Here is a 15,859-nt window from a genome sequence, read left to right as displayed (position 1 = left end):
AACACCAACACAGAATCCTGCAGGGGAGGGGGACTCCTAGTCAAGCAAAAAGTAAGACTCGCAGTTGAACTGAAGAGTCAACAGCCACCATTCCTTCTGCTACTTCGGGTAGCATCGTACTGAGGATTAGGGAAAGACACACCTTCTTCAAGAAGCTTTGCTTCCATCTGATAGAAAACAGTCTTAATGTTCCCTATTTTCTTAGAATAAACCACTTCATAGCCATCTGCTAAGTAAGCCATCATAATAAATCTATGACATCTGTAACGTGAATAGCGATCCTTTAGAAGCAGCAGGAGTGTGCAGTATACAACCTACGAGTCAATGCGAGCCAGGTGTCTATAACTTGAGAATATAAGAAACCAGTGGGAGGGAGCGATTCTGTATTTTACTTCCCCCCTGAGCCTCGATTTCATCATCTGTAAATTGGGTGTAATAAGAGCTATCTGGCATGGGTATCTTAGCACTGATCAGCCTTCCCATTGGAATAGTAAAGCCATGGTCTGTAAATGATTCCAACAATAAGAAGGAGACATTACTTGATTACCACGTAACTAGAGCCGTAAGACGGACAGCTTACAGTCTCTTCGCTTTTTACAAGTATAATTCACCCTATCATCAAATTTGGGTTTTGAAATACTGAACGTGAAAAGACCTTGGAAGCTTTTCTAGTAGCCATGATGGGTCTCACGGCCCCCACCACACATTCTTATTAGATTTCTCTGTGATCAGAGAGGCCCACTGTGGCAAAGTTGTTAATGAAGGCTAGGCATTGGTCATCTGAAAAATAAAACGAGAAAAAGAAAACCTGAAGTTAACTAGCCTACATCAGGGTTTCTCAATCTCAGCCCCATCACGCTGGACCAGATGAACTTGGGGGACGCAGTGCTGCGTGTCACGCTGTAGCGCATTCAGCAGTACCCTGGCTTCCACCCATAGATGTCTCACCCCCGCCCCAGGAGAACCAAAAATGTCTCCAGACATAGCTAAATACCCTCTGGGAAGAGTGGGTGATGAAATCGTCCTGGGTTGAGAAACCCTAGTCTACATGAGAACTTAAGTCCTGGCGTGGTTCTTGTGAATTAGCAAGCTGACCTCCAACCAAAGGAGACCTGGCCTTTAAGTTCTGCTATGACTCTTCTGTGACCTTAAGGATACTAGGCTTCTCTTTCCTGTCCTATAACTGAAATTCAAATGCTGGCCCCTCCTTTCCAGGACCTCCTCTTTGAGAAGGAGCTGGAGCTAGGGAGGAGGGAAAGGTACCCGGGCATCGCAGCCCAGGCATCCTCCTGAGCTCTCTGGGGCAGGGCCACCTTCTGAGGTCCCAGCACTGTCACCTTTCCCTGAATAATGGTGCTGCTACCACACAGGGCTGGCCTGAAGTAAAGCTGCATCACTTGGGCCTTCTACGGGGGCTCCCCTGTATGGATGAGTCCTTGGCTTTCCCTAGCCAGCTATCTAAGGCTAGGTCATTTCATTAAAGACCTGGGTGAAACCAAAGAAACGACAACCAGAAACCTTACAACTGGACAATCGCACTGAGGTCATCCCAGACAAGTCCCCCTACGGGGCGCTGCCAGGTCCAGCCCTCAGCCAGAGTCCACCTGCTCAAGGGCCCTGATCTCATCTCGGGCCTGCTTCTTCCCTTTTCCCCAGCCTTCATTTCCAAGGCTCCTTTGACTGACAGATGGGAGTGTCCACATCATTCAGGAAAATTCCCAACTACTATGTACAGGCAGTGGCCTTTCCAGATACTTGGAAATGCGTTTCCCTTAGTCTGAGATATTTGGTTTGGAAAATCACTTTGGGGGAAGCTTCACCAAGATCTAAGCTGGCTCCAGCCATTGAGCCCATGTTCACAGAATCCTGTGCACGTGGAGCGAACTTAGGTTTCCTACAGCCTTCCTGACAAGGTCCACTCTCCATCAGGACATGTCCCGTGGAAAATGTCACGTGTAACGCACTCCTCAGGAATCACAACCACTTTTTTAGAAAATCTTTTAAATCCATAGTGGAATGAAAACTTTTTTTTTCCCTAATAGAAAGCAAAGCATATTTTTAAACAAGAGTAATTAAAACAGTGTGGAATTGGTACAGGAAAAAATAGTTTAAGCCATGGAACAGAAAAGAGAATTGAGGGATAGACTCACGTATTCTGAAGACAAGTATGAGGCAGATCTCTACAGAAAGAACAAATTATTTCATATGTGGTGCTGAAGGCAACTGGAAATTGGGGAAAAAATTAAAAAATTAACTTTTTGCATCATATCATCAGCTAAAACAACTTGGAAAGGTAAATGTAAAACAAAAACCTATAAAGCATAAAGAGAAAATGCAAGAAAATATTTTCTGACCTTGAGGAAGAAGCAGAATTAAGAAGACACAAAGTCTGATACATCCAACTACATCCAAATGGGGAGGGAAAAAAAGTGTATGGCAAAAAACACCATCAACAAGATTAAAAGCAAAAAAGCAACAAGCTGGAAAATTACATTATTAAAAAGATCTAAATTTAGAATGTATAGACAAGTCCTACAAATCAATACAAAGATCTAAAAATACCAATAAGAAATCATCAAAAGATACCAATAGCAATTTACAGAGTGAAAATTCAATGATCATAAGAAAAATGCTGCAAAAATACCCTAGAAACAAGGGAAAAACAAGTTAAATATTTTTTTTACTCATAATGTTGGCAAAAGTTAAAATATTTGAAAATGTTGAGAACTAATTAGGGTGTGAAGAAAAGGGCACATTCCTGTACTGCGTGTGGGAGTATAGAGTCAGCTGCCTCAGAAGACAATTTGGCAGAAATATTACCGAGGAAAATGCACATACCCAGCAATTCTACTTCTGTGTAGAAATACTCCCTCAGGTGCCCAGAAAGCAGATATAAAAATAAAGATGATGACAAACCTATTTTTTTTATAAAACCAGAAACCTAAATGTCCATCAAGAAGACAGTAAATAAATAGACTCTAGATCATTTTATGGAATACTATGCAGCAGTTAAAAAGGGCGAGGTATTCTACAAAGGATTATTGACTCTACCAGGACACACATGTCAAGATGAAGTTTGGGGCAGGAGTTTCAGATAGGGGTCTCCACATCATTGTTGCAAGGGCAGCGGCTCCATGCCAAGGTAAGAGCAGAGCTTCAGTTTCTTTTCCAAACCAAAGGATGTCTGCCAGGAGCAAGCACATGTGCCCTTCCCCACATCAAAGCGCCAGACTGTTTCCAACTGGCCACTGCTGCTACAACGTCAAATGCTTGGTACTCCAAATTACACAGGGAACGTGTGTGTGTGTGTGTGTGTGTGTGTGTGTGTGGTGCTGGGGATTGAACCCAGGGCCTTGTGCATGCGACGCAAGCACTCTATCAACTGAGCTATACCCCCAGCCCCCACTGACTGCTATCTCCCAGGCCTATGCCAAGGGCTCAGTATCCAGAATCCTTCCTGATCCTCACAATAATACCAAGAGAAGAGCCTTAGTACCCATTTAACAGCTGAGGAAACTGAGGTTCCAGTGGATTAAGGAAGCAGATCGATCTCAAGCAAATGACTGAAGGGAGATTGTGATGTTCACCACTGACCTCCAGATCTTGCTCTGGCCTCCAATCTGCACTGCCTCCCCAATTGTGTTACATGGTGAGTCTAGAGAGATAGATAGGCTTGGCTCCAATTAATATATGTACATAAATGTTAAATTTATTCATATTTAGGTGAAGGGACAAAAGTGATTTCTATGAGAGAGAGAGACTATCATTCCTCCCAAACCCTTGAGAATGGGCAGTGGTTAGGAATGGGGCTGGATCTGCCGTACACAGGGAAGGGAGTTCTCCACCACCTGTGGCATCGGAGTGGTTCCGGAGAGCCATGAGGACTCCTGAGGGTTAGGGCAATAACACATTCCCACTGAAGCTCCTCTGCCCCAGTTGGAATGCCAATTTCATGTTTTTCCAGTCACATTTATTAATGGTATCCAGACTTGCACATGGCTGGGGCCCTCGTGTAACCAATAAGCACAATCCTGGATTCCTCTCTTCTTTCCTACTCCAATTGCTACTGGGGGTCATTAGCCCAGTCCTGTTTTTAATCCATCAGGATATGAGGGGCAAGAAAAAGGGAGGTAAAGTTGTTGACAAGGAAGATAGAGGGTACACATGCCCTCCAGATGCTGAGACATTTTAGAAAAAGTAACACTGTATGTGATGACACCCCCCACCAATAAAATTCTCAGGGAGAGTGGGTTAGGGAAATACATTCAGAGAAAAGAGAATCCGATGGGATGGATGGATTCAACCAAGGCAAAGAACACCCACAATTCCAGGGATACCTCATTTCAATGGAACATGCTTTTTCTCCTTTCTGCTTCCAGGTAACTCCCAACAAGCATCTAGGTAGGAAGCCAGGGTCATCTCAACCCCAGCAGGCATTTAATAGCCCCAAATGAGAGAGCACATACCCCTCTTCTCTTCTGTTCAATACTATGATGAAAATAGCACATAAATCAGGCTAAGTGAATGCAGGATACATATAAGATGCACATTTCTACAGAACCATGTGTTATTCAAATTAAATAGGTATTTTTCCATTGTCATCGCCATAGAATGGTTCTTTATTTGATCTATGGGAGAGAGTCTCCTTTTTAATTAAACCAACCACTCTGTCATTTTTCTAAGAAAGATAATAAAACAATAAAAATATTTATATCCCCTTTATCTTCCTAAACATTAATCATGAGGGGAAGAGAGTGTTAGGCCTTTGCTAGAGAGTTTATCACACAAACATTACACTAACATGCTTTAAATTACTGTTTTGCAGGTCACTTTATTCCTATTAAGAGTGTATAAGATTCTTATTGACTCTGACAGTATGTGCAATCATTTACTACCAAAAGGAATTCAGATCTGCAGTAAATTTGCCATAAGCATGGTTGATATATGAATATAAATGTATATTTGACAATACATATGCACCATGTTGACCTGGACACTAAGCAAACTGACCTCAATTTTCATCCAAAGTGAAATGTAAACACCTAGTTTGATGAGCAATGCTTTCTTTATTCTTTGCTCCCAGCTATGCAATTTAATTGACAGCCGTGTTATCCAGCAAAGTCATAGGTGGTTTACAGTTTCACCAATTTGGGATTATAACCTCTAGTCAGTGGAGAAACTGTGGAATGTTTAGACTACAAACCACAAAAACACATCTCTCTAACTGCACCAATTTACATGTACTCTGATTATCAATTAAACATGGCAATGTAGCCAATATTTGTAGAGATGCTAGATTTCAGCCCACACTTTACTATGTCACAAAGTAAAATCCTCCTAGCTAGAAGGGAACGACTTCTAGAATGTCATGCCATCTTTAGGGTTTTGGATAATAGCTTACTATTACCCAGAAGTCCTGGGTAATACTCTGCAGGGGAAGTAAGCTAATGTTAAAATATGAAACCATTGACTTTTTTCTCTGTAATTGAGGGTCCCAGACATCTGACAGTAAGCCATCTTTGATTTCTTTCTTTCTTTCTTTCTTTCTTTCTTTCTTTCTTTCTTTCTTTTTTTTCCTTTTTTTCAGTGATATAAGTGTCTCTCAGGAAAGGAGACAGAATTCTGGAAGCTCAAGTTACTGGTTCCCAGAAAGTGAACTTATTCACATGTCTATGGACAGGATTCAGCTCCTCCCAGCCTGTTGGACTAAGGACCTCAGGTCTTCACTAGCAACGAGTCTTCTGGGCACAAGGTACAGAGGTTTCCTGCCACACAGATCTCTTTATAGGATAGCTCACAACGTGGCAAGGGCTTCCTTTAGAGCAAGAGAACAAGCAGGATGGCAAGTCACATCATTTTGTAACCTAAGCCAGAGGTGATATCCCATTACTTTTCCTATATTCCATTTGTTAGTATTCAGCTGGTTAAAATCAAGTCACCAGGTCCACACACTAAAAGCGCAGAGCTGGGGATGTAGCTCAGTGGTAGAGTGTTTTCCTAGCATGTAGGAGGCCCTGGGCTCAATCCAAATATAAAGGGAAGGGGATCACAAAAGATATGACGCCCAGAAGGTAGGGATCACTGGGGCCATCTTAGAGACTGCTTGCACCTTCCTTGCATGCACAATAATAAAGGAATAGATACCATAATAGACCATGAATAGTGGAGAAAAAAGAAAGCAGAATGGGAAGGGAAAACGTTCCAGTGATATACTGATTATTTATGCCTCTGCTGGTACTCACTCTCATGCATTCTCTCCCCAATCCAGCCAAACAACCTACCCTGTGACAGGTGCTTTGTTCAGAGAGTTCTCTAACACTATCTCCTCTTCTCTACCAGCAAGCACCCCCAGAGTTCAAGTTCCAGCTCTTCATACCATGAACATTTCAGCATTATTTTTCTAACCAGCTCCCATACTCCAATATGTCCAGGACTCTTAAGCCAGAATAATTTAAGTCACATTTTTAACTTATCTCCAGAAGGCCCTCAGTGGCCCCCTAATGTCAAACAAGATCTAGACACCAGAGGCTGCCACTCAGTGTTTCATTTGACCCAGGCCTGGCTAGCAAAACTCATCATCCCCAAACCTCCAGGAACAACTCTGGTATCCTAGGCAAACCAGCAGAGACTTGAAGCCTCTGCTGATATCATCTTCCCCCTTCCTCGGCAAGACCAGTCTTCATCTCGTCACTATAAATCCTTCCCAATTTCTAGGATGCAGAACAGAGCCCATCCTCTCTGTGACATATTTTCTGATCACTCCTAACTATTTCAGTTCCTCCTATGAACAAGCGAAGCTGCAAGAGACCACAGCACTTACTACATTGGCCAGTCACTGTACATGTGTCATGTTTCTCTAAGGAGTGGATAAGCTTCTTTCCTCTTTTCTTCCAGAGACCACAGCATGCACCTCTGTGAGGTCCAAGAGAAATCTCACATGTCTTCCCCTCCTGAGAGTGGCTGGTCTATGAGAGATAAGGTTGGTTGGAAAGATGAATGGATGATGGATGGATGGAAGGAAATGTCAAGCACAGTGTTTAGCATCTCATAAGAGGTCAACACATCATAAATATTTGTTACCACCACTGATCCTAACAATGTGAAATCTGCACCTTAGTTCTGTGTAGGAACCTTTCCCAAAGAGAGCAAAAGCAAGTGAGATTTACCTACCTTGGACATAAATAAGACTATTCACTTCAAACATCACAGCTGAGGCAAATTCGTAGCTCCCCCTTCATCACCCATCCTAACACTGGCCTTCAGACACAGAATGCCAAGTGCCAGAGCCTTAGATGACACAGCCAGGACAGAACTCAGTCAATTTAAAGCAAGTTTAAATCAATATTTCAGCAATGGGACAGATGAGCACTTGGGAAACAGCACTGGTGAGAACTAAAGAGTGCTGGTGAAATAGAGGAAAAATTACCCATCGTGAGTGGAGGGGCGCCCACATAGTTTGGGTACTTTCTAAAAAACAAAAAATATTTTCAAAAAGATGACAGAAGACTTTTTAAGGTCTTTGTTATTTACATCTAGGGACAGAGGGATACCCTGATTAAAGCACAGAACGTCCAAATTCCAGGGGAAACCTAGCCATCCCTCTCTAGTTGGAGCAGTTAAGCCTGAAGCGAATCCTCCTAGGTATCAGATTCCTGGCGGTAGCATGCCTGCGCTATTCTTGGCCACCTTCATCTCACCGTAGGGAGCGCAGGAAACTGCTACAGGGATAGGCCCGCTAGCATCATTTCCCAAGAACAGAAATTTAGCTCTCCTGCTTTGGTGACCCCGGAGCTAAGTCTCCACGGTGGTTCTGAGAGCCCGGGGCATGCATCGCGCAGGGTACCCGGGGGCACCGCGGCTCAGATTGAGTTTTGAGTTTTGCATGCCCCGCAGCCTGAGATAGGAAGGCACAGCGTCTCTTGCCCCCAACTTACCTGCATTTAAGGACCCATTGATTTCACCTCCCAGAAGCATCCGCAGAATCCCCAAGATCTACGGTCCACCAGAGACTGATAGGATGAAGGGGATGGTGGCCAGGACGCGAGGTCACCAGGGTCCCCACCCTACGTGGGGTGGGGGACGTGCACACCTACTCGGCTCCCACCCATTAAGCCGACAGGATCTCCACAGGGGCGCCTCAACGTGGGCGACAGGGACCCGAGGAGGGAGGGACACACAAGCAAAACTTTGGGTCCTCTGGCCGCAACTCTGCACGAAAGACAACCCCTTCTTCGGCCCCGAGTCAAGCCGGCCGCTCAGATCCAGGCTCTGGGACTCGGGGTGGCGTGGGCGAGTGGAGCCGCAGCATCTCGGAGCCCCGAGAGCGAGCGCCGCAGCCTCGGTGCTCCGGCACGCGGCGGTGGCCGGGCAGCGCAGCCCCTCCCTGGGCGTGCGGGCTGGCCGCCCGGCGAGCGGACAGGCTGCAGGGCTCCTCTCTGCTGCCCCTGGCGGCCGCGCGTGCCGCGAGCAGAGCCGAGCCCGGCCGGGCTCCCGAGCGCCGGCCCCTCCTCCTCTCTCCTCCTCCTCCGCCTCCCTCCTCCCATCCCTCCCTCCCTCCCCCTTTCAGAACACTCAATGTCGGAACGTTCCGAAGATGACGTCGGAGCGTTCTCGAATCCCGTGTCTCTCGGCTGCTGCTGCCGAAGGAACAGGGAAAAAGCAACAAGAAGGAAGAGCAATGGCGACACTGGATCGCAAAGTGCCCAGTCCGGAGGCGTTTCTGGGCAAACCCTGGTCCTCCTGGATCGACGCCGCCAAATTACACTGCTCCGACAGTAAGAACCCCACCGCCTCCTCCTCCTTTTATTATCCTGTAACCTTTCCATTCACCTAGAGCCACTGGGAAAAAGTGTGTGTGTGAGAGAGAGAGAGTGGCCCCCGGTGTCCTCCATGCTTCTCCCTCTCTCTCTAAATAAATACACACAGAGACAGATCATCAGTGCACTGAGAGAGGCCCGGCTGCCAGGGCTGTCTGTCTGTCTGTCTGTGCCCCGCTCCCCGTGGCAGCCCGCGGGGTGGGCTTTCGCAGCCCCACGGTGTTATCTGTTTAAAAGGCTACTCTGTTGCTGCTTGCATAGTTTTTTTGGTACCTATCTGGGCCAGGTAGATGGAAACCCAGACTTGGGAGAAAATGTTGCATTGTCAATTTTTGAAAGATTTTCATATACAGTATTTATATCGATCTGTTTGCAAATAAACACTCTCCCTCCCCCCTTGACTTTGGCTTTTTCCCCCCTTTTTTTCCTCATTTTCTTTTTTCCTTTTCTTTTTCATCTGCAGATGTAGATTTAGAAGAGGCTGGAAAAGAGGGTGGAAAAAGCAGGGAGGTTATGAGGCTTAATAAAGAAGGTAAGTGGAGCTACTGGCATTTTAGTGTTAGCATGTGTGGCAGAATCTTCACAGGATTTGGAATATAATGTGAATTGTTCTGCTGGGTACAGAGTGACTAAGGCTTGTCAAAAATTGAGCACGCCCAGGTGACTACTGCTTCATCTTAACTTCTTTCAAAGTATAAATACAACTGGGGGGCACAGGGGGGGAGACTGTGGAAGGCAGAAGTTTGCTGCACTTCAGTTGAAGTCCACGTTTGCACCTTCTGATGCATATCTACCATTCTCCTTTGGAGCATCTTTGCCAAATGGTGGGGGGTCAAAATCCCTGAAATGAGAAGTGGGGCTTCCTTCACAAGCATTCCAGCCTTCCTTGTGGGTAAAATGCACAACAGTTTTAATGAACCCCACATGGTCAGTCATTCCGGTAACCTCTTCTCCACTGAAAAATCATTGTACATGGTAAACCTTTGCAGCAAGTGACATTTGGCCCACTTTGTGTTCCATCACAGATTGTTACGTAGTGACCAGTGTTAGGGGCATCTGTATGTGCAGCACTCCCCACCAAGTTGGTCCCCCATCTGTTTTCACAGCATGGAAATATGGCACCTGAAATGGAACACAATGAGTAGATAGGTCATCTCAGACTGAGACATGTGAGCGAAGTAAAGTGTGCTGGAGCTGGGCATCAAACACACATGGTTGTCATAAATAAATCATATCCTGGTTTGCAAGCCTACCATGTGTAACTCTGGCCTATGGGCTTCAAATGGAACAACTTCAAAGGTAACATTGCTGAAGAAGTGGATGGATTCATGTGAATTGTAATGCGCTAACTAAAGTGTTGTAAACATAATTGACTATAATGGGGGTGGGCGTGCAAAGGGGCAGAAGAGGTTGGTGGGGGAAGGTGTTTTAAAAGTTCAGACATAACTAGGCCATAGGAGCATCTCTAATCCAAAATGAATGGAGAAAAGGCCATTAAACTCCAAAATGGTACCATTCATGAAAGAGAACATCACCCTAAAAGGCAATTGAAACCTGCTTAGAAAAATGGAACTCATTTTGCAGATTGACACCCAAGACAGTTGGTTTTCTGTTCCCAAGCACTTCCTGACCATCCAGTGAGAGGAAATTTTGTGCTTCAGAAAAAATAACATGGAGGTTAAAATGCATGCATATTCAAGGACAGCTCTCTAGCAGGTTTCTGCTAATTAAGCACTTTGGGAACAAAACATTATTCTAAAGATGTTTGCCTCTAAATATCTTAGTGTGATCTTGACATGTGTGTTTAGGATGCACGAGGGAATGATGTCAAGTGGACTTCTTACAAGTGGCAGCTTATTTGTGCTAAATGTCCATGTGTGTTGCCAATGGAAAGAATCCCTAGAGATTGTTTTCTTCGAATACTCTTGAAGTCTTTAAAAGCTTATAGGACTGAGTTATCAGACCACTGGCAAGGTTTCCACAAAAGATGATGAGGTTGTGAAAACCTTTAAATTAAAGTTGAGTAGAGGTCATGGTATGGCACAGGATTGGCACTTCTCAGGTCTGGGTGATGGATTATGACTATAATGTACAAAATTCATGTTCTTTTCCCTCCTTCCCCCACTTCTATTTCAAAAGACTCTTGTTCTCAGATTTCTTTGCCTCATGAGAAATGGATTCTTTTAAGGAAAAATGAAAAGCTCTCCTTTCCTCAGAAGTCACAAAGGGTATATCCTGCTTATTATGTCCTTTGTCCTGTAAAGGTACAAAGACTTAACTCCTAATTATATGCATTTGCATTATGGACACCCACTGTTCAGTGCAACATACAATTGCTGACTTCACCAAAATGGCCATGCACAGGCTTGATCTCTTTGTTCATGGGCAGATTTGGGTATTTCCTGATGGTCTTTCTGATATATACACACAGTTTTCTTTGTAGATAAATATATATATACTGAATACATATCCCTCCCACCACCACCACTGCCATGAAGAATGTAAGGGTTGATCTGATACTCTATGTCAGGGTGTTTGGAGGCCTGGATCTCCAGTAACCCTGGCTGCATGTCTTGCCATGGGCCAACTTGTTGGGTTATCCTATGGCAGTTCTTGGACTGGACACATGTTTGTGGATGGGTCTCTGCAGGACACAAAATGGCCCGTCTGTGACTCTGTATATATAAACACATAGATTGACCATGCTGCTGTTGGCAGCTAGCAGGTCTTGAGAAGACATTTGGCCTTTAATGGCAATTAATGAATAAAATAAAGTTTAGGAATTACAACTGAGAAACAAAGGGATATGATATCTAGGGTAAAATATATATAACAAAATGTACCATTTCAACTATTTCTGAGTATACAGTTCAGTGTCAGTGAGTATATGCATAGTGTTGTACAATGAGCACCACTACCATTTCGCAAGTTTTTCACCATCTTAACCAGAAATTCTGTACTCATTAAACAATAATTTCCCATTTCCCCCTTCCCCTTAATCCTGGTGTCCGTGTTCTACTTTCTATCTCTATGAAGTTGCCCATTCTAGAGACCTCATGTAAGTGAAAGCATACAATAATTGCCCTCTTGTGTCTGCTTCTTTCACTTAGCATAGTGTTTTCAAGGTTCATCTGTGTTGTAGTAAGTATCAGTACTTCATTCCCTTTTCAGGCTGTTTCCATTGTACATATACTACATTTTTTAAAAATCCACTCATCTGTTGATAGACATTTGGGTTGTTTCCACCTTTTGGCTATTATGAATAATGTTGCCGTGAACAATGGTGTGATGTGATTTTTTTTTTTTTTTAATATGTAAGCTCAGTAAGGGAAGTTAGGCTAGAAATGTGAAATAAGAATGATTTTGCTTTCTGCCTGTCTGGCCACAGTTTTGGAAGACATAGCAAGCATTTGCAGACTTTTCAAATAACGACGTGGTTATTGTAATATAGTTCCTTTCCCATCCCAGGTCCCTTTAACCTTTCTTTATTTCAATTCCCCACCTTTATCGGGTAGGAAATGTTAACAGAATGCTTTGAAATCTCTATAATAAAGTCTTCACATCAAAGTTATTATTTCATCCAAAGTTAGCTAAAATTATGGTCAAGTAGAATTCTGCACATGTTTGAACCTTGCCAGGTCATCACCTGGGTGCAGAAGTTGTCACTAATTCCATACTTGGATGTGCTTATACAAGGTTCTCTCCAGAGCAGCCTGGGAGGTAAGAGAGAAGGAGAGAGAAAAAGAGAACACTCAGAGTTAGCTTCCTGAGTTCTGATATATGCCCAAGGAAACATTTCCTTCTCTGGGCTTATTCTCTCCTAAAGTAAGAGGGTGGGACTAAATGTCCTCCACGGCTCCTCTGAGACCTCTGAACCTGAGCTTCTCCATTGAATGTACCTGCCTTTGAGATGCTATTATAGCAGACAAGTTGTTTCTAAATAAACTTTAAAATAAAGTAGATAAAATAAGCCCTCACATTTAAAATACCTGAAACTCCTTCAGAAGTATAAAGAATAATTGAGTATATTTTCTCAGTTTTTTACTTCTTGGTGGCAAAAATTACTGCATCTCATACACAAGCATAGTCTACTGCACATAGTTATGAATGGTCTGTGGCCTTCAGTGCTCTAAAAAAAAGTGAGGGTTTGAGTCCAAAACCCAGTGGAATGTGTCTCCCCTAGTGAGCAGGGCCTTGGCCTCAGGCAGCTTAGATCAATCAAGCTGTCAGCTTTCCCAGGAGCAGGGGTCCCAGAAACCTTATTAGTCTAATGTACCACATGGACTGTGTTTATGATAGAATATTCCAAGGAAGGCCATTCTTCTGTGCTGACCTTTTAAAATAAGTTTCTCTCCTCCACTTGGTGGATTTACCTGAGGACTTTTTTTCCCCCAAGCTAATTGGGAAAAAAGCCCTCGGTGATTTAGAAAGATGTTCCCAATTTCTAATTGCTTTACCTGAACTTTTTTTTTTTTCTTTTAAGATTGCCAGTTCTTTCCTAAGTTAAGAAATACCAATTTTTTCTTTTAAGAATGCCAGTTTGAGGAAAGCCAAGGCAGGACAATCAAAAGTTTGAGGGCAGCCTGGGCAACTTAGTGAGATCCTGCCCCAAAACAAAAAGGGCTTGGAATATATCTCAGTTGTAGAGTTCAATCCCCAATACTGGGTGCGGGGATGGAGGTGGGGACGGAGTCAATTCATAAATAAGGAGCAGGCTCTTAAGTGTCTTCAGCTACAAAATGAGGTAAAAACAGGGTTGTTTTGAGGATTGAGATGATATGAAAGGGCTTAACACATAGGATGTGCTTAATGAATGTTTGCTTTTATCCTTTTTATTATTATGATTATCACCGTTTATTAATGAAGCTAGTTCTAGAAAATTATTATTCTAATTAACTTAGGTTTTTAACTAATCTATGATGAAGACAAAAGAGACTTTATTTATAGAGCAATATCAACATTTTTAATGGAGTACCACTAATAAGCAGTCATTGATAAGTTTTATCAAGAGCTAAAAAAATAGGCATTTTAAGGTATATGACTTAAGAGTTTACGTAGTCCCCCCACCCCGCCCCCTGCCAGGAATGGAGAGGTTTAAATTTTTTTTTCTTTTTTTTTTAATGAGTATAAGTTGTTTTATCACTGAGAAAAGTATGACCTCAGTAGATTCTTGTTTGGGTGTTTTGGAAGCCCACACCTCAGTAGATCCTTGTTTGGGTGTTTTGGAAGCCCACACTTGTGACTCTGGGCATTTGTCTGCATTTTAGTGTTCCCACATGTTTTGGGTTGATGCAATTAAACTAGTGCCATGCTTCCAATTGAAAACTGTGCTGTTGGACCCGTAAGATCTTACTGTGACTGTAAGTTTGATGTTCTCCTGAGAGGCTGGTGGAATTGGGCTGGAGTACAGGAGGGAGCAGGGAACATGGGAACATGTTCTGTTCAGGTTTAGGATCCTGTAGTTATGGCTAGATGGGAGCAAATTGGAGGAAAAGTGGCAGCTGACCTGGTAAGATGGAAGTGTTCCCTGAGCCAGGGAAAGCCAGGGACGAGCTGTGGAGACTTATGGGAAGCTGCATCCAGCTTCCCTTTATCATTATACAGACAATTCTGTATCTATGTTAACAAGAGATGGGAAGACAGGGATGACACAGATCCACCTCATTTCCACCATTAGTTTCACCTTCATCCTGCATTGAGCCTTCCTTCCTCCCCTTTTGCTTGGGTGTCAACATTTGTCCACTTTAGCATGTCATTATCTTCTCACTTCTCTTGCCCTGGGTTTGGGATGGAGGGAAAGGAGAGATGGGGAGAGTTAAAGGTGGTAGAGAGGAAAGATGAAAAGGAGCCCAAAATAAGGGCTTGGCAAATGAATAAGCTTTACGGTCACATCCGACTGGTGGAGCTGAGGGCAAGCAAAGCTGAGAAAGGACAGCCCCACCATCTAGTTTGAAAAAATACAAAGCTTTTGAAATGAGTCTCTTTATACACACAGGTATTTCCATGTGTCTGTGTTCCCATGTGGAGAAAATGTGGCTCTCGGTCCTTTCAGAACAGGAAGTTAGGGTGGGCACTCTGTGTACACAGCATTGCCCTCAATACAAGTTGGACTGTGCCAGGGTCTCAGCATGTGTCATTCATTCTCTGAGAATAAAATTTTACCTCTGCAGATATAGACTGTTACATACATTCATTAGAGCTGCATTTAAAAAAGTAGTGTTCACATTATAAAATTCAAAGGGATAGAGTTACTGTGGGAAGTAAGTCTCTTTACCCTGACCCCATTAGCTCGTGTATTCTCCCAAAAGTATTGTGTGCATTTGAGTAAATACGTGTATAATTTTGTCTTGTTCCTACATGAATGATGGAAAGCTGTAAGGACTGTCTAGTATCCTGCCGTTTCCATTCATCTTAGAGAGCTGTCCAGGTTGGTTCATAAGGAGTTGCCACATTCTCTTTTTGGTGCCTGCATGTACTAAGCCTCTGGGTGTCTGGCTAAATTTTAAATACACTCTATATTGTCTTCTTGGCTTCTTCCTGTGTGGAGTGAGCTGGCCCAATGGGAGAGAGCTCACTGTGCTAGACATGGGAGACAGCAGTGGAAGGTACATCCTGCCCTCAGGGAGCTTCCTTCCTAACAGCAAAAGCAGAGTTTTAAAAAGTCATGGTGACTGGGATCAGTGCTCTGAAAGGGAAACTTGGGGGTGCTGTTAAAGAGCATGGCAAGAGGAGCCAGTTTAGGTTAGGAACTCAATAAAGCCCTCCCTGGAGAAATTTTGTTTTATTTAAGTGAAAGGCTGGAAGAGGAATGGAAGGTACCCATGTGTGGGGCAGGGTAGAGTTAGAGGAAACAATGTGTGTGGAGGCTTAAAGTACAAGAGAATACAGAATGTTCTAGAAACTAAAAAGTCTGTTGTTAGAGTGAAGATAACAGAATAGTGACACTACTGACATTTCAAATCAGTGACTTCTTTTTGGAGGGGACTATCCTGTGCATTGTAGGGTGTTGAGCCACATCTTCTACCCACTAGGTTCCAGTAGTG

The 15,859-nt window shown here is 43.6% G+C and overlaps 1 protein-coding gene and 1 long non-coding RNA gene across 12 annotated transcripts in view; one reads left to right on the top strand and one right to left on the bottom strand.

Moving 5' to 3' along the window:
• Positions 1-8,372, bottom strand: part of LOC124106531 (uncharacterized) — a 30,097-nt gene extending 21,725 nt beyond the window's left edge. For 2 of the 3 annotated variants that reach the window (XR_009228608.1, XR_006856088.2), the window contains exons 1-2: positions 7,935-8,372; positions 6,821-6,965 (exon numbers count right to left, since the gene is read on the bottom strand). This is a non-coding gene — a long non-coding RNA (uncharacterized LOC124106531). The remainder of the gene's footprint in view (positions 1-6,820; positions 6,966-7,934) is intronic. The other variant, XR_009228607.1, reaches the window with a different exon arrangement.
• A 195-nt stretch (positions 8,373-8,567) lies between these two features.
• The window catches only part of Atxn7l1 (ataxin 7 like 1), a 235,748-nt gene continuing 228,456 nt past the window's right edge, over positions 8,568-15,859 (top strand). For 8 of the 9 annotated variants that reach the window (XM_046464117.2, XM_046464116.2, XM_046464113.2 and 5 more), the window contains exons 1-2: positions 8,568-8,774; positions 9,280-9,348. In XM_046464117.2, the coding sequence (XP_046320073.1) occupies positions 8,594-8,774; positions 9,280-9,348 (250 nt within the window). In that variant the 5' untranslated portion in view covers positions 8,568-8,593. The remainder of the gene's footprint in view (positions 8,775-9,279; positions 9,349-15,859) is intronic. The other variant, XM_058585515.1, reaches the window with a different exon arrangement.

This window comes from Marmota monax, unplaced genomic scaffold, assembly GCF_021218885.2.
Source record: "Marmota monax isolate L192 unplaced genomic scaffold, Marmota_monax_Labrador192_F-V1.1 WCK01_AAM20220418_F8-fsc00065, whole genome shotgun sequence".
Taxonomy (NCBI): domain Eukaryota; kingdom Metazoa; phylum Chordata; class Mammalia; order Rodentia; family Sciuridae; genus Marmota; species Marmota monax.
This window is presented reverse-complemented; position numbering and strand designations above follow the sequence as displayed.